Below are 26,480 nucleotides of genomic sequence, written 5' to 3' on the forward strand. Positions count from 1 at the left end.
TTTCCCAATATGTACTGATTACTCATTCTGTACAAGGCAGAGCTTGAGGGCTGGACATTCCTTCCTCTGGCAAGCCACATTCTTAGCCATATGGTTCATACCTGTCCAGGACCACTGCATCTTTACCAGAACAAAAGGCACACAACATTGAACCTTGATGAGATTTTCTGTGCTCAGATCCACAGCTCCAGACCTGCCTAACAATTGCAGAAGGACCTGAAAATTTCCATCAGAGATTTCTGATAATGTACTGAAAATGGTGACTTTCCAGGAAACTCAAGCTGTATGAATGAATATTAATGAGCTATTTATTTATTTATTTATTTATTTATTTATTTATTGGTTTTTTTCGAGACAGGGTTTCTCTGTGTAGCTCTGGCTGTCCTGGAACTCACTTTGTAGACCAGGCTGGCCTCCAACTCAGAAATCCACCTGCCTCTGCCTCCTCAGTGCTGGGATTAAAGGCGTGTGCCACCATGCCTGGCATGAGCTTTTTAAATTTTATTTTCATTCGTTCATTTATTTTTTTTAAAGGAAGAGAGTAGGAGAAGCCCCCCAGTGATTCTGATATAAGCTTAACAAAAGCACCAGTGGCTGCTATTAAATTATTATTTGATATCACTACTAATTATTATTAAATAAATATTCTGAAGGAAGTTTTACTTTCCTACATCTATTATGTGAGTCCTTCTCACAGGTATGCTTAGAAAATGCTACAGTGATTGCTAAGAAGGAAAAATTTAAGAGACTACCTCAAAAAGATATTAGTTTGTTTTTTGGTATAGTCAGTATTCAATTCTTTGCAGTTTCACAAAGTAACATAGTAAGGAAGATAAAATTAACAAAGAAAGGAAAGATGATGAAACTGGATGAGGTGATGGGGTCCTTAGATGGTCACAGTCCACTGTGGCTGTGGAGTTTACAGCTGAGTCCCTGGAGTGTTGTGTGTGCTCCCTGAACACCAAAGAGTCCTGACGATGGGGCTGACATTTCAAACCTCTACAGCTTTGACAGTGATATTAAGTTAAAGTCTATCTATTTTCACAAGCTGTAGGACTGGGCATACAAGAAAAAAGAAAGAAAGAAAGGACAAATGAAAAAAATGGAAGAAACCTATCATTTAAGTTAGAAAAAAGTAGTTTACCAGAAGCACTGACCTGAAGTGAGAGAAATAACAACACAAAGCCAGACGAGTCAGAGCATGACGTCATTAGAAAGGCCCTGCCTTGGTGTTCTAGGAGAGGCCAGAGCCCTGAACAGGACACATTTGCAGATGGGCACAGCCAACTCAGTCCCTTCACCAGAGGACAGTGAAGAGCAGTGGTACCCAGAGGCTATGCCCTTCTAGAATGACCTGGGAATGCACTTCACACAGAAAAGAAATCTATGCGTGTTCAGATACAGGAGAGAACCATGATAGTCTACTCAAATATTTTCAGGAATTTGAAATGAAAGTTTTTTTTCTATTTTTTCATTTTCTAGTTTTCCTAGGAGAGAGTCAAGGACAAAAGTATAAAAAGATCATAGATTTTGATTCGATAAAATAATGGAATCCTGTTTTTTTTTCTTTCTTATCCTTGCATGAGTTTGTCCTAATGTTGCTTATATTGTGTTAATTTGGGTCCCCAAAATCGTTTGAGCAAGAATCTGCACGTCTGCACCTAAGACACTGGGGGATCCTGCCCCCACCCCCCAGTTGGTTCTGATTGGTAAATGAAGTTGATGGCAGCCAATGGCTGGGAAGGGCAGACAGCGATAGGATTTTTAGGATTCCCAGGAAGGAGGAGGGAAGAAGACACCATGCCTGAGAAGGTACTGGACAGACAGCATAGCTGCCATGTAGGAGCCGGTGGGCCCATCTAACTGGGTCCAGAGTAGCAACGATGGAATATAGACTTTAATAAGTAATAACTTGGGGATATTGTAGAGAAGTGGATTAGTCATGTGGAGGTTAGGAAATGGTCCAGGCATTGAGCTGTTTAAGGCTTATCAAAATATAAAGGCTCTGTGTGTGTGTGTGTGTGTGTGTGTTAATCGGGAACCCAGAACACTGGGGGCAAAATGTGCCACCACTACCAGGATCAATGTGAGTATTTAATTATGTACTGCTACATATCCTCAACCCTTTTTGGGAGGCGGGGGTCTCTGGGGGATAGTCTAGTAGAGATTAGAAGACATCCTATGGGGATGCCAAATCCGGATACCAATGGAAACTTCTCATTGAATGTAATCTCATGAAAAAAGAAAACTTTGGTTGCAGCCCAGCTGGGCCAGGTGTTGTCTAGTCTGTGCTCCCCATGCAGTGTGCTGTGACTCCCTGTCATAGATTCAGTATGCTGACGACTGTGTCTAGGTGCTTCTCCCAGCCTGCTTCCTAAAATGGCAGAGATCCTTGCATACAGTTTTTGATGTAGGTGTCTGATAAACGTTCACTGTGCTGAATTTCTGTGCAGGAGAATATCCAAGAGAGCAGTCACTTTCTAACCTAAGGCACTAACGTCTACACACACAGTCAGCTGAGACGTTAGGAGCACCAGTCGGGCACAGCTCGCTTTTCCTTTTCTGGGCAGAAGCTTTCTCTTGTGATGATGAACCTTCTTGGTTCTGCCTGGTCCCATCTCATCTTCATATGAACCAGATAACTGTTCTATCCTTTATTAGGGTTAATACGGAATTTAATTTTCAAATGCATTAAGCAAACTTTGCAATTGCAGAGTGAGAGATATTTCTGAAGACTGTGTATGTGGCCTATACTTTTATAAAATTACCTGGAGTCTATTTTCTTAGTGTCATTTTAAGGAATCTTCTAGTGTGTGTTTATGTATTTATGTGTGTATGTGTGTGTGCCCACCTCACATGTATTTTAAGTGTTCTTTCAAATATGCTTTGCTGCCACATGCCACTTGAAATCCTTTGGAGCGCAGATGTGAAATCCATGGAAAATGTAAGAAAAGCCACATAGTCACAGAAACCAGGAGGAAAGGTCATTAAAATACACGTTTAGGACATGCCTTTTTTCTTTTTTGGTATGGGCTGTTGTTGGTGGTGTGTATGTGTTGATAAGGACGTTTTAAATACCAGTCAAGTTCTCAGTCACTAAGCTACATCCGTAGCCTACCTTTCAGAACACAAAGTCTTGATGTAAGCATGACCAGGACCCCTGTGGAGACAGGTGCAGAGAGCTGAGCTCACAGGAGATGTGGGGTAGGAAGACGATAACTTTCCAATGCTGGCTTTCTTTCTCTTTTACTTTTTGAGATTCTGAACATAAACTTTTTGTTCCAGGACTGAAGTAAAAGGGCAGCCATTGCCTGGACATTTCTCAGGTCCTGAGTTGGCTTATGACTGGGATGTTGAAATTTCCAACATTTAAAAATAAAATCATCCTTTTACAACTATTTTAATGAAAGCTCCCACAAATCTAGTTGGGAAGGTTGGTCCCTATAAACGCCGATGCGCCAACTTGAGGGAGGTTTCTATATAGAAAATAAAGGTAAGAGGAAGTGGTAGCCGGATCTTGGCAGTGGAACATTTGACTAGGCCATGAGAGGCGCTGCCTGCCACCCCTACCACTGCAAAACCTGAAGAACAGCAGAGGATGTTAGGTGGAGGGGCAGCCTCTACATCATCACAGCCAAGGGCAAAGAGCAAAGGGTACTTTAAAGGAATCTTGACCACCCTCAGAAACCGTTGCTGCTGTCCATGCATGCTGTTTGCTTTCCAGACTCCAGAACCTCTACTGGTGTGGTTTTAGTTACAGCTTCAAAGCAGAAATAATAAGAGTAATAACTCTGTGAGGCAGTTATTACCAGTTGATACCAGAATCCGAGTTTTCAGAAGAGTCCATAGTAAAGCAAGGATCTGCCTTAACTCAGACTGCCCTTTCCTTCTGAGTGATCACTGAGCCCTGCTCCAGACTGACTGACCCCTGACCCCTTAACCTCCCTCCCCCACTGCTGAGGTGCAAGGAACATAGGGCTTTATACATAACTAAGCAAGTGTTCTACAACCAAGCCAGACTCCCAGAGACCCCTTGGGGGGACAGGTCTTTCCTCTCGTAGCTCCTGACATCATGGCTGCTGTGTGACTTCCCCTAATGCCTGGCTTGAGTGCATCAGCTAGGGAGGCTGTCTACCTTTAAAACTTCTACTCATGAAAGCCATAGAGCACTCAACAGCCAACCATACAGTCTTTTAGGAACCATACAAGAACACAATCAACAGTAGCTATCCAAGGAAGTGACCCACAGACAGGAAGTAAGCAGAGAGGCTCTGCTTAGCAGTCAGGATGAAGGCACAATTGATGAGATAGGTCCTAGTGCAAGGGGAGCCTGTGAGTTCTAAAGAAACAGCTGGAAACACAATCCCTCTGATTTTTCCATGGATGTAGCAGTGGCCCCGCCTGGAATGGTTCCCTCGGGACATACACTATCCCCCCTTCTCCTCCTTCCCCATCTTCTCCTCCCACTCCCCGCTCCTACCTCAATGGTGTACTGTTCAAAGATGCGCAGCTGTAGGAAGATGTCCAGCTTGATCTTCCGCTCGTGAAACAGCTCTTCCATCTGCACCTGAGCATCGTCCAGCTGCTGGAGGACAGACTCAATATGGCTGATAGAGCTACTGTGGGGTGTCTTGTTGTTGGACATCGCTGAGTCCCTGTGGCAGAGTGGGGGAAAGAGAGAGGGAGAGGCCTTGCTATATTAAAAGTGACGGAGGAGCACGGTGGCAAAGTGAATGCGAATCAGGTTCGCTATTAACAAACCAATCTACGGAAGCGCTGCCATGACCTGACGCCATCTTCTTAGCAAGAGAACTAGGGATGAATTCTCTCTCTTTGGGACTCATATCTTTATTTCCAAAACTCCTATCCTCAAAGGGATAGGATAAAATAAGCTAAGAGAAAGGGTATATGACATCAGAGAGAAACAGAACAGTTCCATGCACATGTGTGGTCTAAGATACAGCTTTAATATGCACATGCACATATACAGCAGAATACACAGAGTCAGACAAAGGGATTTGAAAAGCAAAATCAAAACCTGTCCTATTTCTGCCTCATGGGACTGTTAAAATGACATCATGGGTACCAAAATTATTCGCCTACTTCACAGTGCTGTGCTTGCTCTATGGGCTGGTGTTCTGAAACAGACTGCAAGCTATCGTTAGGAGAGCATAGAGTCTGGAGTCTGTAAACATGGTTTAGGTTCCTGCTGTGACATATGTAGGCTGGTGGCCCTGGGAAATCACTAGCCCGAGCCCCAGCTACCTCCTTTACGGAATGGATGTAATCTCTCCCCTTTCACTCCATTCCTTGCTATAAAGTAGGCAGTTATGTGAACTGCAATCAGGAACATGCTATAGGAACTAACCCTTAAGTGGCACAAGGAGTGTCAAGGGTTTCCTAGGGCACAGTCAGTCTGGGAGAGTAAGGGTAGCTGATACAAATGGGACAAAAGACAAGGGTGTCAGAGAGGATGGACTTGGATTTGGAGTTTAGAGAAACAGACGGGCTCATCCAGGGAGAAGTGGAGCCACTCCTGCAGTATTCTGTACAAAAGTAGTAGGGGTAAGAAACATTGCAGAGTGGAACGATTTTGGGGGGGGGGTGTTGAGCCCATCAAAGAGTTACTCATGGGAAAGCTGTAGAGCTTCCGAAGCTTAACTTCTGTAGAACTTGGAATAGGCAGAGCTCTAATGTGCGAAATAAACAGGCTCGCCTGTTACCTGGTTTCCTATGCAACCTAAGAGGTCAGTAGGCAAAGGAGAGAGCATTAGTGCTCTATTCTCTCCTAAGCAGGTCCTAAAGGCCAGGTACTTTTAGCCTGGGCTTGTCTCAGAAGCAGGAGGGCCTGAGTGCATGCTGTCTGTTCCTGAAGATAATGAGAGCTCTTACTGTGTCTAGCAGCTTTCCCTGTGCCGCTCAGAGAGCTCCCAGCCCTACCTCCGACTCTTGGTGCATCAGGGTGGCAAGTGGACATAGTGTCTATTTCCGCTATTGTGCGACTACTCCAACCATTAAGGAAGAGGCGTGGTTAATAATGCGCACCAATTGCTTGTTGAATGTTTTGCCATCGGGAGGAGCTGGCTGTTCTCTCAGGTCACTCCCTCATGCAGCATCCAGAAGAAAGATAATGATGTCTGCCCTGCTGTACAGCTTCCGTGCAGTGTCATAGTAGGAATCACAGAGACACTACACAAACAGCTCAGAACTCCAAGGAAGTGTCAGGAGAATATCGAACACAGAGAAGGCCTGTTTCCAAGGTATACAAGAGATCCTGCCTGTGTCCACTAAGCTCCACCCACTTCCAGCTCTCTGACATTCTCTGATGTCAGAGAGGGAGGTACAGGATTGGGTCAGCCCCGTGGATAAATATGAGTGTCACCGTGCTCTTGGACAGGTGCACAGGGTCCTTGCTACAACCTATTGTCATAAACATTGCAGAGCAGGTACCAGTCACTCACGGCCTCTGCCATCCCTAAGCAGCCTTAAGCCCTTAGGCACTGGGCAAGCCTAGCAGTTGTGAGGAACATGTGGCATCTGGGCAGGTCCAGCCCTGCAAAGATTAAGAGCAGCCAGCCAGCTTGTGAAAACCATTTCAAAGTTCTCTTCTGACAAAAGCTTCACAAAAGCCTACAGCTGACAGAGTCTAGAGCATGAGCCTTAATTATACAATCAAGGCAGCCGAGGCTCGGACGGCCTTAGTGGCTGCCCATCGGTTAGGCTTTGTCTTAGAAGTAAATGACAGAGCTTCCTAGGTAGGCAGACAAAGCTGTCATGCATTATATATTCATGAAGATGAACTGGGGGGAAAGGTAAAGAGGCTGTCTTGTTAGTATGCAATGGGAAAATTCAGTACGTCTCATGTGCATGTTTAGAATAGAAATGATTAATTTCCAACAGAAAAAAAACATACCAGGGCCTCTTAAAGGTAATTTTTCATTGTTTATTTAATTGGACAATTGGAATGGGGGGAAAAAAAGCTTTCTTCAGTTGAAGTGATACCCTGAGGCCTCAGGGCTGGCCGGGGACTTGTTGATGAGATTATTTCTGTCTATAGCTGGCAGAGGTCCCAGCACTTGGTGATTTGGTGGCAGGAACTAGTCCCTGGGGGCAGGCATCATTAGCACCATCAAATCCTGTTTATACAGCACCCGGGCATGGGGCTGGTTGCTGAGGGCTTGCCTAAGGCTTAGTGACACTTTATCTGAGGAGCCAGGACTCTTGACAGGGACAGGAACTAAACATTGATGCCAACAGAAAACAATGAGTGATGTGGGCAACTGTAAACAAGTTCATACTTCCAACAGAGCTCTCCTGATTTACTCAGCTGTGTGTATTGACAACAGATGACTTTCATTATCCAGACAGAAAGGGACTGTAGGAAGGTCATAATGGCAACCTTCCCTACATCCCCAGGAACCCAAAGCAAAGCAATGGTGACAAGGATTCAGAGTGTGGGCCAAGATCAAATGGTGGATGTGAGCAGAGGAAGCCCTGAATGTGTGAAGGTCTGAGTGTGTGTGGGACTGTGTGTGTGGGTCTGTGTGTGTGAGTGTGTGTGGGTCTGTGTGTGTGTGTGTGTGAGTGTATGTGTGTATGTGAGAGTGTGTATGTGTGTGAGTGTGTGTGGATCTGTGTGGGTCTGTATGTGTGTCTGTGAGTGCATGTGTGTGCATATATTGTGTCTGTGTGTGTGTGAGTGTGTGTGGGTCTATGTGTGTGTGAGAGAGTGTGTGTGTGAGTCTGTGTGTGTGTGTGTGTGTGTGTGGTTGGCATGAACTTGCCAGAGTTCAGTCAAGGACCATAGCCTCAGACCCACAAGAAAATGACAAGGCCTCTCCTACTACCTCCCAGATGAGGCTCAGAGAGATGGCATTCTCTGGTCTGTGTGGATGTTCATAACATATATAGAAAATGTCCAGTGTAAATTTCTCCTACAGAGACTGCTCCTACTGAGATTAGCTAAGCCTGTCTATTTGATTCAGCTGTAAACATAAACACTGCCTCCTAGTTGACCTGTATGCAAGAATCCCCCTTCCCTGGTCCACTGTGTAAAATAATTGTGCTAAGGTTCCTCCATCAGATACCCCAGTTCACTTGATCCCAGCTTTTCTGTGTGTCTGTATATTCCTTTCTTCATTTTCTCTCAGCCACAGAAAGATCCATCTCTGGAGCTGTGTTGGATGCAGCAGCTGGATAACACTATTTAACAACGTCTTATCTCTTTGCATGGCCAAATACATCATTATTCTTAATGAAAATGCTATTCGTCTTGTTGATTGCTGAATAGCATTCCGAGTGATAAATAATGCTCTGAAGCATTCACTATTGCTTTCCTGGAACACTTCAGTCTAAACTCTAAACTGGATGTGGTACAGGCATTTGTAAGTCTTACAGACAGAGACATGGAAGCTGACACAAGACCACAAAGCAGGCTGTGGCTGAGTCAAGACAGGGACAGGACTTATCTGGTGTCTAGCCCAAGGCATTCCCCACTGGAAATCACTGCCCATGCTGACCTGGCCTCGGTGGGCTCCCCCAGGGAGGGAGGCGCTGACCTGAGCTGCTGGATAAGGTCTTCGCCTTCCTTGATGACATTGAGAGTGGCATCCAGGGTGGCGGTCTGTTGCTGCTGGAACTGCTTGATCAGCTCCTGGACCGCATCCACAGAGTCTGCACAGACATCTTCCAGCACCTCCTTCTGAAGGTCCTCCATCCATGTCCACAGCTGTGTGGGAGAGAGCAGAGACTGTACTAGGGGCTGCAGAGAGGGGCCAGCATGAGGCAAGGGCAACAAGAACTGAAGAGGAGTCAGCTCCTAGCCCAGGAGTCTCTGTCCTCACCAGCACTCTAGAGGCCAGTGTGTGCTGCTAAACCAATGCTTGTTACCCATCACTGGCAAGTCCACTTCAGGAGTGCTAACACAGCCTAAAGATGGGTAAGCCAAATATTTCAGTGGAATCTGCAGGCCTCCTAGAGCAAAAAGATTCCTCATCTTTGAGGGACTAGGATGAACAAGAGAATAGACAAATATTTTCTTTTAGGAAGGAGAAAATGAGGGGCTTTGTACATTTCCTTCAGGCAGCCAAATACAGCTTCCTAGAAGTTGATCATATTGCAAATATGCAAAATGATGGCACCCAGTGAGAGCCAAGTGAAGATAAACTGTAACCTAAGCTACATTCGACTGTTTTGCTCTTTTTAACATTGCTAGGTTACTTAGACAGTTAATCACTAAAAGTGCAGCTTCTCTTCATTTCAGTGACAGTATGAGGTAGTTCTGCATTATATTCAAGATGTGGAAATGGAGCTGAGATGACATTAGCTATTAGACTGCTTGAGAGAGGCTAAGTCTCGTGTTTTGAATAAATGATCAACGAAGCAGTGAAGGGTTGGAAGAATTCCTGAAAACTCTCATTCACTAATTGCTCGTTCACCTAGTGTAACGGGTGTCTCAGCCATTTCCAGACCTTCTCCTCCAGATGTATTGGAGCTGAATCATGGCCCATTGCTCCTGATTTGATCCCCATCACACATGCATTGAGCATGCAGTCCCTGCTCTGTCCACTCTTCCACTTAGAACGCCCATGGCAATAAACTAAAACAGCTTTACACAACAGAGTGGGCCTAGTTCGAGACCTCTAGAACCTTGGTAGGGTAGACTAGTCAAGAGAGCCCTTCAGTGATGCATGCATGTTAGCCCTACCAATATCACCAATGTGACCAGGAAGGGTTGGCCACCGCTGCTGCCTTTCATATAGATCAGGGCAGCCTTAGAAAAGGGCAACCAAGAAAAGCCAGAGAAAAGGGATAGCCAAGGAAGACGGATGTTCAGGCTTAGGGTGAGTGAGGAGTGGGACACATGGCAGCAAGGTTCACAGATGAGTGGTTCAGTAAGGAAATCATGTCATCCTATCGTTTCTTCCTGCTGATTGGCTGCTCTGTTGTATGCGCTGACCTTTAGGGATGCTCAGGGAACATCATCCGTGCAGGCAAACATCTCCCTCAATCACTTTGAGGAGATTGTTTTATTCTGCCTTTCTGACACTAGCTTGTTCGTTTCTTAAATAAATTTCATGTCCATTTGGTAACTGAAATGGAAGGTGGCGTCGTCTCGCTCTTGGGACCATCATCCTTCTTGAAGACCGGGCTGATTTACTTTCTTTCTGGGGAAGGCAGGTAGGCAAGACACATGCATAGGTGTCTGTGACATGTGTATTTTTATGAGACATATGAGTATATAGAATGATTTCACATGGAAAAAAAGAAGAGGGAGATATTCAATACAGCTGTCTAATTAAGAGCTGATATGGTGACTCTGGACATATATATATATATATATATATATATATATATATATATATATATATATATATTTACTTAACATTTATAGTATTTAAAAAAATCATGGTTATCTTGAATGCCCAGGGATGACAGCATTTCTATGGAAACATAACAAGAAAAGAAAATTCTGTCTGGACAGTCTCTACAGACAGATGACCTGCACTACAAAGTCTCAGGATGTGGCCTGGGACATTTCTCCTTTTCCTAGCTCTCTAGACCAGCAACCTGCCTGTTGCCCATGTTACTCAAAGATTTGCATAATCTGCACTGATCTCTGGGTACAAAGAGGGGTCCATGCATATTACTACCACTTCCCTTTATCAAGTAGCTCTTCTCTTTAAGTAGTTGATAAAAAGTTGTGATTCTGAGACTGAAATGGCAAATATGGGGCCTGCTTGGGTCTGCATCAGATCCTCTGGGTGCGTTATGGCTGCTGCATTAGTGTTCTTGTGGGATTCCTAACAGTGGCAGGGGGCATGTCTCTGGCTCCTTTGCCTGCTCTTAAAACTTGCTTCCTTCCGTTAGGCTGCCTTGCCCAGCCTAGATCTGAGGGCTTTACTCTTGCCTTTCTCTGTCTTGTTTTGTCATGTTTGGCTATCATCTCTTGGAGACCCAGTCTTTTCTGAAGAGGAAATGGCAAGGTGGGGAGGGGACAGAGGGGTGGGAGTGTGAGCTGGGAGGAGCAGGAGGAGGGGAGACTGTGGTTGAGATGTATTGCATGACAGAAAAATCTATTTACAATAAAAAGTTTGTGATTTGATAAAGATGAAATACTCAAAGTTCTCAAAAAATAATATTAAGTTAAAACAGATGTGATTTTGAGGGGTTGTGTTGTCATGCAGATGCAAGGTACTTGCTAGTAGGCTTGTTCAGGATTGCCTATTGAAAACAGAAACATATCGTAATGATTTATTTCATTATTTATGTGTATATGCATGTTTCTATGCATGTGCCTCTGCATACAGGCACCCACGGGGGCCAGAAGTCTTAGAGCTAGAGCCACCCAGCATGGATACAGAGAACCAAATTCAGGGTCTCTGAGAGAGCAACAAGCACTCTAAACTGCTGAGTCAGCGCTCCAGCCTAGGAGTATAGTTTTTTTAAAAATCAAGCACAACGCCCCAAACTTCTTGGTATATTTATAGTCTTTATTCTATGTGTGATCAAAATTTTGGCTATGCCAGATGGTCATATTGTTAATGCTCTTTGGCCAAGTGGATTACCAAATGGCTGTGCAGCACCATGACTTGTTTAACGAATCAGTGTGAAACATTTACGTGGTCTCTAAGTCTTCAAGACTGAATAGCACTGGGATGAAATGATCAGATGATTTTAGCGGCCAGACTCCTATGGTTGAAAAGAATTCACAAAGAAGGTGAATAGGATTAGAAAGACTTTTTTTAATCTGAGGAAGAAATGAGATAGAATGTTATCTTATTCATATCTTCTAATTCCTTTCTGATCCTAATTAGAGTGAACCTTTTGGTATGGGAAGCAGACAGAGGCAAAATTACAAACTTTGGTTTACATAGACATAGGGAGTCTAGATTAAGTCATTTATAAAGATGTACATCTGGTTGTCACACAGAAACCATCCCGTGATGACATTCTAGAATATGTCAGCACTAGGGCAAACCTTTAACAAATGACTGGTGGGAGAAAGGATAAATGGGGGGAGTAGGAAAGGAAGGTGCTGAGGGGACCCACCACAGAATCAAGGACACGGAGCAGGCTGAGCAGCTTCTCTTCATTTACTACACGTCTCTGAAGGGAGGATGGAGAGGACAACCCTAACAGTAGACCTGACTGGTAATCCTACTCTAAACAGAAGGCCAGACGTTTGTCTTAGAGTCAAGCAGGAGTCAAGGGTGAATGGACCAGCACCAAGGATGGGGATTACTTGCAAGGTCTGCAGGATGGCCAGTCTTAAGACATATTAACCTGGAAAATCAAATCCTAGAGTGATTTTATCAGAACACTGAAGCTTGCTTCACTTGCCCATCACAATGCACTCTACCTGCTCTTCAGGTCTCCAGGAAAGCTCCTGCCAGAGAAGGTACCTCACCCTGCTCATTTTAATTAGTTAGTTAATTAATTAATTAACTAAACAAACATGGGCACCTCTCTCTTTTCTTCTTTGCCCTGTCCCCCTTCCTCCTCCTCCTCCTCCTCCTTCTTCCTTTTTTTTGGTAAGCTTTCCATTGTCAAAGAACACAAGCAAGACTACATTTCTTAGCCATGATATACCTCCTCCTCAAGTCCCTGTAAAGGAGGAAGAAGGGGAGGAGGAGGAGGAGGAAGAGGAAGAAGAGGAGGAGAAAGAGGAGAAGGAGGAGAGGGAACAAAGAGAAGAAAGAGCAGAGGAGGTGGAGACAGGCGAGGAAGAAGACAGCTATAGGCAGCAGTTAAGGAGTGAAAGCATGTCCAGGCTCAGCATCCTTAATCCACAAATCCAAAATCACCCTGAAAATGCCAAGTCTCTCCCTGGATTATTTCAGATTTTGGCATCAAGCATGTTAGACAGGATTTCAGAAGCTGCTTGAAGCTGCACCAGTAAGACACTACTCCATAACCTTAGACAAATTCTTTCCTTAACATTCCTCATTTGAAATTATGGATAGTAAAATCCGTAAGCTTATGAAGAAGATTACATAAGGTGATATATTTGGCAAGTAGCAGGTATTATTTAACATCGCCAAAGCTGCTTAATACACTCTTAGAATGTTGGTACTTACAATGAGCCAGACCTTAGGCGAAGGGAATCACCTAGACTGTTTCAGGCTTATTCATTCTTATTAACTATTAGTATGAACATCTAATGGAGAAGAGGAAAATGAAACAAAACAGAAGGAAATTTGGGTCTACATGAGAATAATAACATACTTCAAGCATCAAGTCTGATTAAATTATTTCATAAAGAAGGGAACCCAGTACCAGGAACATTAGTGACTGGCACAAGCTTATGTGGTTTCTTAAGAGACTATCTGGAACAGAATCTCAATCCTGACAGAAGGCAGGAGATGCGGTTAGACAGGGCTCCTAGATGCCAGGTTGCCCTGTGGGGGGTGGTTCTGCAATAGAAACTGGCCTTGTCTACCACCTCCAAATAGAGGGCACGAACCTGTCACCCTCTGGAGGAGTGTAACTCCTGTTCATTCATACTCCTGGGATTTACCCACAGGCCCTTAATGACAAGGGAATCCACCTGCCTTTGATCTCTGAGATTGTCATTAAGAGTCAAGTGAGCCACGAGCAAGCGGACAACTAGGCAGGAAGCCCTGGATTAGAGCTAATCCTCTCCTCTCACAGACACTCTTCTGAAAGTGGCTGTAGGTCCCATGGAGACGAAGCAGAGCCACCCTCAGGGGCTCACCAGGCCTCCATCTGCCCGGGGGAACTCAGCCTACAAAACATTATCTCTGCATGTTTTCCTCTGATAGGCACTGCAATGCTGCATGGTGGTTCTGACGAAGTGTCAGAAAAGCCTGTGGATTAGCAATAGCCAGGCTTCTTAATGCACTTCCCAAACCAAAAATCAACTTAATTAAGTAGGGTTATTATTTTTTCCTGAGCAGCAATCAAACCTTAATTAATACCCTATTAAACTAAATTCCTAGGGGAACCTAAACATTTGCATACACCAAATGAGTTCCTCTGCCAAGGATGTTACCACACAAGATGCTAAACGGGCCTCCTTCCTGCCCACTTACTCAATCCCAGACTGCCCCCTGTTAATCAGCGATGGAGAGCAATCACAGGTTTGCCATCACTGCCTCCTAGGGGACCCCTGCTCTGCCAAGCACTTTGCAGGCTCCCCCTCCTCTCTCCTCTCTCCAAGTGGTGAATGATTCTGTCTTGGATTTAGTCTGCCTGATGTGAAGGACATCTCAGTACAGCTTCCTTCACTGTCCATCAGCTTTCTTCATGATAAAGTAAACATCAATTTTCATACCCACCTCCCTGCTCCTGAGCTGCAGAGCCTATGGAGAAGTCTCAATGTTTTAGACAATCAGTAAAACAGAGGGAGTTGGGAGTGCTTAACTATCTGGATTTGATCCCCTGGATCCACGTGGTAGAAGGAGAGAGCCCAGTATGGCAGGTTGTTCCCTGACCTCCATCACACTTGCGAAATGGCACAGAAGTATTCCATTCACTTCCCCCAGAAGAAATGCAATAAAAATTTTATCTTAAACAATCTGTAATATTAGAATTGAACACATGCAACACCTGAACGTTCCTTGCTAGTAGCAAAGACAAAGTTGCTGATCAAAGTTCTGAGACTGATCAAAGTTTCTGACAGGAAGAAGCATCCAGGAGAAATGGGGTAGGTGGTGGCCCATTTTTGATTTGTACCCCCTCTTTCACCTACTATTTCTATACCAGAGATTTGGAAATGTCTTGAGCTGCAGGCAGAATGTTCTAGTTTAAGTTTCTAAAACTGCCTGCCTCAGTCACTCTCCCTTTACCGGAAAGATGGGGAGGGAATAGGCGACATTTGGTACTGACCTAAATGCAGGCTATCAATAGCAAAGGACTTGAAGATTACTAACCCCTAGCCTCTTAGGACATCGGTTAGACCTCAGTCCAGTTCTTCGGAGCCCAACTAACTTGCACGGGGCCCCACACCCTCTCACCCCTTACCTCTTTGGTGTGCGTGTGGAAAGAGACCGACATGTCCAGAAGCAGCTTCCGCTGCTCCACTCTGCGCACAAAGTCTTGGATGCGCACCTCCAGGTGCCGGGCTGCCTTGTAGATTTCCTCCGGGTCACATTCCCCAGTCTGAGCCAGCTGCTCGGCTGCTTCTAGGAGCTTGTCCGCATTGGTGTATGTATTCTGCCAGCAACAAAAGTGAGGCAAAGTCAACTTGCAGCCAGGGAACAAGCTTCACGCCTTCTCACTGCTCACCCTGGGACTCCCAAAGGAGTGAGCACAGAGGGTGGAGGCACCAAGCCAACGGCTCCCTGATCTGGCACCACACTGAGTGCGTGGAGCTGGCACCTCGCCTCCTACCAGCAACCAGTGAGCATAGCGGGCACTGACTAGGAGCCTCGCCTGCTTCTGGGATGTCTCCGAGGTGCAGCGTCTCTAGAGATAAGAAAGGAGGGCTGTGAGAACCTCCTTAGCCCTTCTGCTCAGATTCCCCACCCTCACAGAGCCCCTTCTTTTGTCCTCACATCTCAGGCTGCTTCTGCGGGAGTCGGAAATAGCACGTCCACAAGGATGCTCTGTGCTTCTCTATGCGAGAGCTATGAAAAACCGCCAAGTAGGAGGCTTGCTTTGCCCCCGCCCACCATCTCCCCTTCACTCTGGTGTTTATCTTTTGGAAGGATGGGAAGCAGGCCAAGAGCAGGGGGAGGGGATATAGAATAGTTCCTTTGCCCCCGTGAACGCTGGATGCGTGCAGGCAGCTTAGCCCCGGATCTGGTGGGTTTGTTTACCATGGGCTGCTGTGTCCCTTATATACAAGTGTGTGCTCCTATGAGCCCCCAAACCTGTCAGTACCCAGGATGGTATTCTCACCAGCATTTAAAATGTAACCCACCTGCAATTATTGCCCACCATGATGGCAGCCACTGCTTTTAAAGTAGATGTTATATCATGAAGGCAACTTTCCTCAGCTGGCTACTCTTAATCCAACACATCCTGACCCGCGACTGGTATACACAGTTACCCATATCCTCCAGGTCAGCACACTGCCCTGTGGTGAGGAACGGTTGCTTACTGAGTGGATCCTGAAGCAGAAGCCATCATCAAATCCAAGGTGAGCAGCGAAGTGTAAGAAGCTATGGCAACAGCTGGATGGAACTGATTCTGCCTTCCTTGAGCCTCTGAGTGCTACAGGATGAATTACGGCCTGACACTAACACCAAGGTGACCCTCTGGAGGCATCTGACCCTGCTTCTTCGTTACTGAAAGCATGAAGCTGATGATTAGGAATCCCCAGAGAGGTCCCGAGGGATGCTTAAGACACATTGCTTGATAAGAAACTGCCCAAGGCCAATGCCCTAATGTTAGCCAGATAGAACTTAAAGGAAAAACATCATTTGTGCCAACCAGGCAGTCCAAGAAATGATAACCAGACTACAACAATGACAACCAGACGAGCCTGGTATAAAGAAAGGGGCTTTTCCACAAGTTAAAAAAAAAAAGTAAGTTCTACAGCACAAATGAAAGGAGCCACTCAGAGTTATCAGAGAGATGAGGATGAGGGGCAGGGGAGAGGAGGCCTCCCAGGTGGTGAGCCAGGTTTTAAAAACAAAACAAACAAAAACAGTTGTTTCTGAGTTGGATATAATACTCAGTTAATAGACCCATATATCTTAAGAAAGTTTTTTTTTTCTTCAAGAATTCCTAAGATTTCTGCCTTGAACCTTGGGGAATCTCAGATGCACACAGAAACCCAGGGTTATAACTCTATGTTTCATACAACCAATAACATTTTGTTGCAAAGTTCACAAGACAAGTGTGTTTACAAGCATGATCTAAAACCAGTAAGCAGGTGTGTGTGTGTGGGGGGGGAACTGCCATGTCCTTATCTGCTAAGGGCATTATTGGTTTAAGTGAAGAAAGCCCTGGTTCCCAGAAATCCCCTGATTCCAGGGAAAACAGGCTGGGTGGTCACTCTAATACTAACAGCATAAACGACCATCTCAGGGGGACTGAAGCATGTAACATTTACTTTGTTTCAAAGAAGAATAACATCATTGCTGAGAGAGATAACATGGTAACATATAAACAAGGCATTCAACACAACAGATAATTGGGGGCTAAAGCTTCCTGGCAGGAGACAGGTATCTTTAATCCCAGTACTTGGGAGGCAGAGGCAGGCGGATTTCTGAGTTCGAGGACAGCCTGGTCTACAAAATGAGTTCCAGGACAGCCGGGCTATACAGAGAAACCCTGTCTTGAAAAACAAAAACAAAAACAAAAATATAAAATGACCAACAGCAAGTGAGGCTAACAACAGCTATAATAAACAAGGATCCCACCTTGCCAAGAACTACCCTAAAATCTTATGCATAGGTCTCCTTTAATTGTCACAATAACCTACGAATTGGTGCATCTTTCATGTGAAGAAACCATAGAGAATTGCTGGCTAAGGCTGCACAGCTTCAAGATGGTAGCACCATTACTGTTTTGCTTCGCCTCTCCCACCCTGGAGGCAGATGTCTGTGGGTAGGTATGATCTGTCAAAGGAGGGAGGGTTCAGAAATAAGACACTTCATGTTCCGGGTACTTACTGCATGTTATCCCTCACCACAGTTGTTATCACATGGCAAAGGGATCATGTGTGTCCATGCTACCTTCTAATGACAGGGGAACACCCTAAAGGAAGGTTCCATATCTTATTCATCTTTGGTTCCCCTAGGCCAGGAGCTGTGTCTGGTACACATGAATATATCTCTACCAATTGCTTGTGGAGTGGGCAAAACTAGCAAGAGGTGTGTGAGCATGGTGTGCCCAGATGACTGAGAGAGGCAGAATCAGGCTGAGTGGGGGAGAAGAGCTAGGTGGCACAGGTGGAAAGACAATGTTGTGTATGCTAAAAGCTGGGCTCCCTGCTTTGTCTGTGCCCAATGTTCTCCCCAGTTATTACCCAAAATACCCCTCAAATCCAGATCCAGCAGACCTCCTGTCTGCTTAAAAGGGTTTGTGTTTTCTTATACATTTGGATAAATGACTTAGCATGGCATATGGGGTCCCTCTTCATTTGACTTCCCTGTCTTCCCCATCTGCATTAACACACATCACCCACCTATATACCTATCTATAAATAAACAAGTTGCCTTTCCAGAACCTTAGGTGATGACTTGTGTGTGTATCGTTACATCTACTTCTGTTTGGGATGCACTTCCTTTATTTTTCTACATGACCAGCTCTCAGTCACCTCTTAAGGCCCTGCTTCAGTGTCACTTGCTCTAGGAAGTCCTCCCTTATCTCACTCTTTTTCTGAAGGCTGACCTAGGGGCCCCTTTCTGGGCTCCTGAAAGTGACCTAAACTGCCCCTCACTCTCACACTTCTTCCAAAAAGGCCACACCTACTTCAACAAAGCCTTACTTCTAATAGTGCCACTTCCTGGGTCAAGCATATTCAAACCATCATACCCTGCCTCCTACCAGATCATATTCTCTGTTTTGGGCCAGATGGTGTCTTCCATCTTTTTTCTTCATATCTACTACCAAGAAAGTGTTCCATAGGTATTAGTGAATCAATTGATAAAGTAAATAATACATCAATCCCCACAAATCCTAATATCCAACTCTGATCTGCACACATTATGTGATATAAGACTTGACATGCTAAAACTCACGCTGTTCATTCCCGCTTAGGTCATCTGATCACCTGGTCCAGTGTTGAAATAACAATCTGTTCAGAGACTATCAATTGAAATATTACCAAAGAAATATGCTGACCCCATATTGGGACAAGTATTGACAAGAGATTTACGCTCACCTTCTCACCAAATCAACAATGGGTGCTGCCCCTGGGCCAGACTTGACCTCACTCTGACATAACTCTTGGCCTGTGTTAGCTTTCCAGTCACCTAACCACTGCCTTGGCCTTGAGCCCTTGCCTGGGTTTCCCACCTGGCATGCCAAACATACACTCAGTGCTGGGATTTTGATCTCCCAGCCATTAGATCTTTCACAGAGGGCTGTGGTAGCCAGCACCTCCAAGTCGTAGGTTTGGGTCATGCAGATGGTTACAAGGTTCTATTGCTCTCGCTATTCTGCACCAACCAGGTAAAATACTCCTGATAGTAGTTTAGCTCTTACATCTAAGTTTAATTCCCTACTGCAGTCTTGCTCATTATCCTTTTTGTTTGCTCCCCAGAGCAAACAAAGGATAGTTTACCTAAAACTATAGGAATTCCAGCAACACAGACATTGCTTCAGATTTCTTAAGATGGAAAGAAGGTCAGAGACGCGCCTTTTAAAAGCAAAGGGGGTGGGGAGACAGTGAATGAAGCCTCTCTGTAGCTGAGAGTCAGTTTCCACGGTGATATGGAATTAGTCCTTTGGCTTTGTATTCTGGGAGGAGAGGGGAAGAAGCCTAGAAGTAGCTCTTATTATTTCACAAATGCCAACTCATCCTGGAAAGCAGGCTTTATAGAGGACCCGTAGGGGCTCCTCTCCTGACACCTAATAACTATTTTCAAAGCCCCATGGTTAGAAGCAACATGATTTGAAGGAAGAGAAACAAAGGAATATATGCATTGAGGTGAAAGGAGCCATGGAAACACGGCACTGGGAGAATGGACTTGTTGTGAAACTTAGTCATGAGCGGCAACAATCAAAGTCCAGAACCTTACCCTGGGTTAGCGTTTGAGAACTTCCGTTCCTTCCTTGCCCTTTCTGAGGCAGAGTTACAGAAGATCCACCTATATGAAGCTACCTGAGGCTAGACCACCAAAAAGGATTAGATAATGGTGCCCAGGACTCACACTGGGCTAGCAATAGTGTCTATTCCCACCTCTCAGTCCCAAACCCTACGAGGTTCCTGAGATATTGGTACAGTACTCAGCAGGGACTAGGCCTTTAACAGGTAAACTACGTACTGCTTTGTTTCTTGCCTATCACATTTTAAGACTGGAAAGGACTGAACTTCTCCCAAGTCACTCAACTGTATCCCAGAGAACTTCCGATATTTATAGAACTAAAACTACTCAGCCATGGTCAAGGCAAATTTCAATGACGAGGATAGAAAAGAAAAAAGTCCACAGGCACACACAAAAAAGTGGAAAACAATCCATGTGAAGAGAAACATAAGTCAATCAAGACAGACACAGAAAAAATATATACATAAATATATGTTAATATAAAATATTATATATTATATATAATATAATTTATATAAAAAGTATGCATATGTTAGAAATAGTAGACAATGATTTAAAAATTGTCCATTATATCTATATTTCACATATTCAAAATATAGAAGTCGAGAAACAGAATATTTTAAAAGTTTAACTCTCAGTGATAACAAATGCAGTGGATCACATTAGCAGCAGGTTAGACAACTGCAGAAGGCAGGATTACTGAGCTTCGAAACATAACACTAAGGGGGCAGTGATCGGGATGTAAAGTGAATCGATCAATCAATCAATGGGGAAACAGAGCAGCAGAATCTATTCAGAAGGGGAGGGGCACAGTACAAGCACGAGGACCTGAATTCAGATCTCTAACTCAGGCAAGATTTGGGGCGTGGCACCATGCCAGTAGGATGGAGAACAACATGGGGGGATGCGACCTGTGGCCTTCACGTGCGCATCATCCCCTCTCCAGATACACCCCCACTGCCACACACAGCAACTACTCAGGCTGAAATCCCAAGAGCGGGAGAAAATAATTGTAAAACTGAAGCATTCGTGAGGCGTGAGGCATGAGGCATGGCACACTTTAAGTAGGCTAGGAGCCATGCAATTGAAACTTAGCAAAACCTATAAATGCACAGATCTGAGAAACTCAAAAAACCTTCAACACAAAAAAAATGCACAAAAATTATACGTATAAACTCAGATCAAATAAATAAAAAAAGAGAAAGAAATCTTAAAAGTAATCAGAGAGGAAAAGGCATGCTGTATGGGGAGATAAGATGACATAGACTTTCTATAGAAACAGTACAGGCAGGATGACAGCGGAGCAGGACCATTAGAGTGTTCAAAGGTAAAAGCCCTTGAAGACTGAATTTTATACCCAGCCAAGTATTTTTCACAAACAAAGGTTAGATACTTTTTCAGATATACAAACCTAAAATAATTCTTCATTAGCAGACTTATATGGCCAAAATATTAGAAAGAGGTCCTTCTGGGACTTTAGAGATATCTCAGTGGGTAAAAGGGCTTAACCCGGGTTCAGATCCTCAGAACCCATATAAAAGCTAGCTACAATAGCATAGGCATCTATCATCCCAGCATGCCTATGGGCAAATGGAGGTAGAGAAAGGAGCCTCTCTGGGAGCCGGGGAGCAGCTAGCGTGGTGTATGTAACAGTGAAGACACCCCATCTCAGACAAAGGAGAAGCTTAAGGATCAACATCTGAGCGTCTTCTCACCTTTAAATGTCCAGGTCAGCATGTGTGTTCCTGTATCCACACATGGATGCACACACACCCACACACCCACATCACGCATATACTCAAAATAAGTAAAAAAAAAAAAAAAAAAGATAATTCTCTGGAAGAAAGAAAAACTGTGTTATTATGGAAAACTGGATTTATACACAAGAGTGGAGAGTCCTGGTGATGCTGAGTAACTGATAAATATGTCTTTTCCTATCACTTACATCTCTTTTCCTTATAACTGACTGTTTAAACAAAAAGAATCTAGTGTGGGATTTTAGCATAAGTTTATGTAAAATATATGGCAACAATAGCACCAAATCTAGGAAGATAAAATGGAAGCATGCAATAGAAAAATACAGGATTACTTGTAAATAACTGTGATAAGTGTAAATACTATCTACCTTAAAACAGCTATTCAAAAAACTAGTAAATCAATGAAGATGATAGAATCTGTCATCAAAAATATTCAATTCATCTAAGTAAAAGGCAAAATAGAAGGAAGGCAGGCAACATTACCACCAAGAAAACTCATAAAGCAAGCCTGGTGTGGTGGTGCGCACTCTAAATCCTAGCACTAGGGGGCAGAGCAGGCAGATCTCTGAGTTCAAGGCCAGCTTGGTATACAAAGTGAGTTCCAGGACAGCCAGGGCTGTTATACAGAGAAACCCTGTCTTAGAAAACCACAAACAGACAGAAAGACAGACAGACAGACAGACAGACATAGAACAAATGGAAACAAGATAAGAGACTCAAGGCTCCATCAACTATCAACTGTCAAAATACCATAGCCCTAATCAGCACTGTCAGGTTGGATTAAAAAAAAAAAAGTCCAAACTATATGCTATGCAGAACACTGTTCAAATATATAAGTAAGCTGAAGGTAAGAAAAGGATTTAAAAATAGCATGATAACCATAATCAAAAGAAACTTGTGTGGTCATATAAACTCTAGACTTGGGAGTGTCTGTATTACTATGGAAAAGCAGATCATTCCATAATGATCAAAGGATCGTTTATTGCATGCACAGAAAAATGCTAAGCATTTATATAGATAAAAACAAATGTTCACGGTATAGAAAACAGACTCTGATGATTATACAAATGGACAGTTACAGCCAGAGATCCCACTTTCCTATCTGAGTGAGTGAGAACAAGGGATTTGAGTATCTCCAGCCGGCCTGGCCTGCTTAACCTCTATGGAAAATCTGCTCAACCACAGCAGACCACACATTCATTCTGAGGGCTCCTAGAACATTTACCAAGACAAAGCTTATTTTTTGTATATAATGGCAAATTCAAAGGGACACGTCACCTTTTTTTTTCTGACTATAATATAACTAAATTAGAAATTAATGACAAAAGTATCTGTGGGAAATCTCACACTATTAAAAACTAAATAGTATATTTTAAATATTCAGCACCAATTAACCTAGGTGCCCACAGGACACTGACCTTATGTTAGGGTTCTTTACCTACATAATCTCCAAGTTTGGGGATCAACAACAGAGATGTGTTATCAATTTCGTCTTTAAAATGAGACGTTTGAGGCTCAGAGAGTTAAGAGTCTCTTCTTTCTAGAATGTTACATAATGACAAAACACACCAAGTCTTAACTGTAAACCTCCAAGTACTTGCACAGAATCTCATTCTCCAAATCACAAAATAAAATCTCTATCCCTTCCTCCCTCACTGCTCTGTATATCCTTACTCTGCTGTCCTTGCTCTCACACTGTGACACTCTAGCCTTGGTTCTTGTGGCTCTGAAACACACCTCCAGGGCTGCCTTCCACATTCCTCCTGAATGAAGGACTCCTGTCTTACCCATCTGTCTTGGGACCTGTCAATGCACCTCCTAGACCCAGTACTCTCCACGTTCAGTGCTCATTCAAACTGAAAGTCCTACTGTGCGGCAGTAAGTCTCTGAAATGGATGTTCCCCTTCTGTTCAGTCTGCCCCAAACTCTAGAATGAATAGATGGAGAAAATTATTTGTAAGTGATATTTCCCAGCTCCATTTAACACTAGAAATATGTCTTCCCTGCAAATGGGCGTTAGGCTACTGGGATAAGTTTAAAACGATTCACTTGAGCATATAATATGTCTGAAACATAGTATCAACACAGCATATGCTCTTCAATCAGTGAGGGCAAGAGAGGGAGATGTTTTTCAGTGTCTAATGTGGGGCACCAGGCAGCTCTCCGTCTGACTCTTGTGGGGAAGTTATGGGACAGACATGACAACGGAAGAATGGTCTACAGTGGAAGTTACAGGAGAGGGGGAACCACTTCTGAGTACCAGTGATGAACTCACCAACCACCTCACATTGCTGGAAGGACATCCTCCTACAGTTCTAAAGAATGGGGCAAGCAAACAATAGCCAGCTCCACGAAGGCCACTTCTATGTCCAAATAAGGCGTGTCTAATGAGGAGCCCTAGCCAGATGCTCCTTGAGTTGGACCCTGTCCATCCAAATCTTCAGTTATAATTGGGATCGATACCAAAAATAACTGTAGTAGATGCCAACATTTCCCAGAACAAATAGTTTGGGCAATGCAATCTTCTCTGGGAACCTGAACGCCGGCTTTATCACTTGTACATATGTAATCATCACCCTGTCCGTTCCCATATCTATCTCGACTTGCTAGAAAGTGTTTTCCTCTTCATATCTAAAATGCTTCAGCACCTTGTCTATAAATAGTTCATTTTAAAAACTTGAATTTCTTAGGATTTTATTTTCTTAAAATAAAACACTCTTAGTCTGTTTTTTATCTGCTACAACAGAATATCTGGTAAGTTTATAATGAACAGAAATTCATGGGCTTACAGTTGCTGTGTCATTGGTTGACAGAGGTATAAGAGCCAATAATGGACCAGGTTTGTTCTTTCATAAAGGTGCAAACCCCACCTAGGGTGATAGAACCCTTAGACGCAAGTCACCTCTTAAGTGTCCCATCTCTTAATATTGTTACAATAGAAATTAGACTTCAACATGAATTTTGAAGATGAACAAACATTTACACAATATCACTAACTTGTTTAATAATATCACACAATATCACCAACATATTTAACAATGAGCCTAGGGGCCAGTGAGATGCTCAACCAGTAAAGGCACTGCTGCCAAGCCTGAAGATCCAAGTTTGATTCCTGGAACCCACACGGTGGAAGGATAGAACTGACTCCACAAATTGCCCTCTGATCTCCACACACGTGTGGAGTGTGTGTGTGTGTAATGCATCAGTATAAAAATATGAATGAAACTAGACCTAGAAACTCTCAATAGAGCAGCTGCCATGCTTTGCTAGGGTACCCCTTTCATTGATTCTTTTTCCCTTTCTGACCACTAATAGCCCTCTCTGCTTACACACTGGACTTCAAAGGCACTCCTGTGCATTTTGTCTTATCATGGGCTGGAACTGAATGCCTAGGCAATCTCAGTAAAGGGAGAAAAGGAAATAATGAGAACTATCTATCAGACGAGCAATCCATTAGTACAGTAACAACAGTGAAACTGTGCTGTTCAAATAAAAGGCCTGGCCAATCCTAAGGGCTGTTGCTATGAGTCACAAGGTACGAGTAGACAGGAAGTACCAGGGTCAGCCCTTGGGGAAGTCCAGTTAAGATTCCAGAAAACATGGCAGCCCTCATGGAACTGACATATGACAAAACAAAGACTTTTGCCCATTTCTCTTTAAAGGGACAGAGAAGACCAATGTAGGACAGATACAGTGCTGGAAGACAAGGCTGGGAGAGCCCAGGTTAGTACTGAGATCTGAAAAATAAGAAATATAGTATAGAATATGGAAGGACTAGGAGTCAGAAGCTGACCCAGAGGTGCTGCATGGAACAAACAGAAGGGAACAGCAGGTCTCAGAATGCAGGAGTATGTCACGACATAAAGACAAAAAGCTCTAGAGATCACAAAAGAAACATCTCACCATCCTGCAACTGGATAACACAGTCTCTGCTCCTCTGATCAGTCCCACCCCGCCATACCTCAAATCAGCAAAATATAATGAGTGCGAGTATGCAGCCTCTTCATGAGAATATGAACAAAAATAGTAGAAAGTTGAGGAAGGTAGATTTAAGAACCCAGATGTAGATACAGAGTGCCAGTGGTTCCGGTCCTGTGGAAATTCATTCTCCTGTGGAATTCTAGAAGCCAGGAAAGCAAGCAGGTGGCATGACAGCAGCCTCGTGGCTCGGAATGAGGCCACCTGCTATGGAGTTTGGCAATCAGAAAGATTTGGGGGGGGTGTGCACCCAAAGAAATGTTCTCTCTAGAAAGATGGGACTTCCAAGTGTTGCTGTTTCTCCTGTTTTCCATGTTCTAAGTTTGGCTGCCTGTGGGAGGCAGTGGGGGTGACAGGGAGAAGGCAGGGCTTTGGAGAGACAAAATAGCTTCAAAGTTGCTGAAAACTTTGGGACTTGTAGATTTATTTTTCTCTTCTGCTCCATTGCTAAAGAGTCAGAGAGGATAAGACTGCCTGGCCCAAGCATCAACAGGGTGGTCAGGGGATGAAACGATAGAAGGACACAGAGGTTGTGATATGCATTCCTCCCCTGCTGGCACATGTTCCGAATCCTTCTCATTACCTGGGTCACAAACATCCTTACAGGTTGGGGTGGTCACATCTCAGAGGCTGGCTGTTTTATAGCGGGTTGGCCTACGGTTTGTATTTTAATGTTAATTTGGGTGCCCCCAAAGCCACAGAGTCTGCATGAAAGACACCCCGAGGAACCTGGTCCCTGGTTAATTCTAATTGGTAAATAAAGATGTCAACAGCCAATAGCTAAGGAGAAGAGACATAGGCAGGGTTTAGGTTTTCTAGGCTTGGGACCATGAGAAAAAAAAAAAAAAAAAAAAAAAAAAAAAAAAAGAAGGAGAAACAGAGAGGAGCCATAGAAGAGAAAGAGCTTACAGAAGAGGAGAAAAGAGAGCCACCATGGGCTAGGGGCAAAGAAAACATGGCCCAGAGGACTGCCTGATTAGAGCTGAGAGCAGCTCAGATGGAGCATAATAAATCCTGACTGATGGCTTGTGGTTATCTATGGGAAGGTAGATTCTAACAG

The 26,480-nt window shown here is 44.0% G+C and overlaps 1 protein-coding gene across 26 annotated transcripts in view; it reads right to left on the bottom strand.

The window, feature by feature from the left end:
• Kalrn (kalirin RhoGEF kinase) overlaps positions 1 to 26,480 on the bottom strand; it is a 603,829-nt gene that overhangs the window by 273,775 nt on the left and 303,574 nt on the right. For 22 of the 26 annotated variants that reach the window (XM_085832156.1, XM_029470420.2, XM_029470423.2 and 19 more), the window contains exons 11-13: positions 14,986 to 15,177; positions 8,520 to 8,728; positions 4,481 to 4,655 (exon numbers count right to left, since the gene is read on the bottom strand). In XM_085832156.1, coding sequence (XP_085688282.1) covers positions 4,481 to 4,655; positions 8,520 to 8,728; positions 14,986 to 15,177 — 576 coding nt within the window. The remainder of the gene's footprint in view (positions 1 to 4,480; positions 4,656 to 8,519; positions 8,729 to 14,985; positions 15,178 to 26,480) is intronic. The other 4 variants (XM_029470426.2, XM_029470427.2, XM_029470438.2 and 1 more) reach the window with 1 other exon arrangement.

The sequence above is a fragment of the Mus caroli genome, unplaced genomic scaffold (genome assembly GCF_978045245.1).
Source record: "Mus caroli unplaced genomic scaffold, Mus_caroli_1 scaffold_17, whole genome shotgun sequence".
Taxonomy (NCBI): Eukaryota; Metazoa; Chordata; class Mammalia; order Rodentia; family Muridae; genus Mus; species Mus caroli.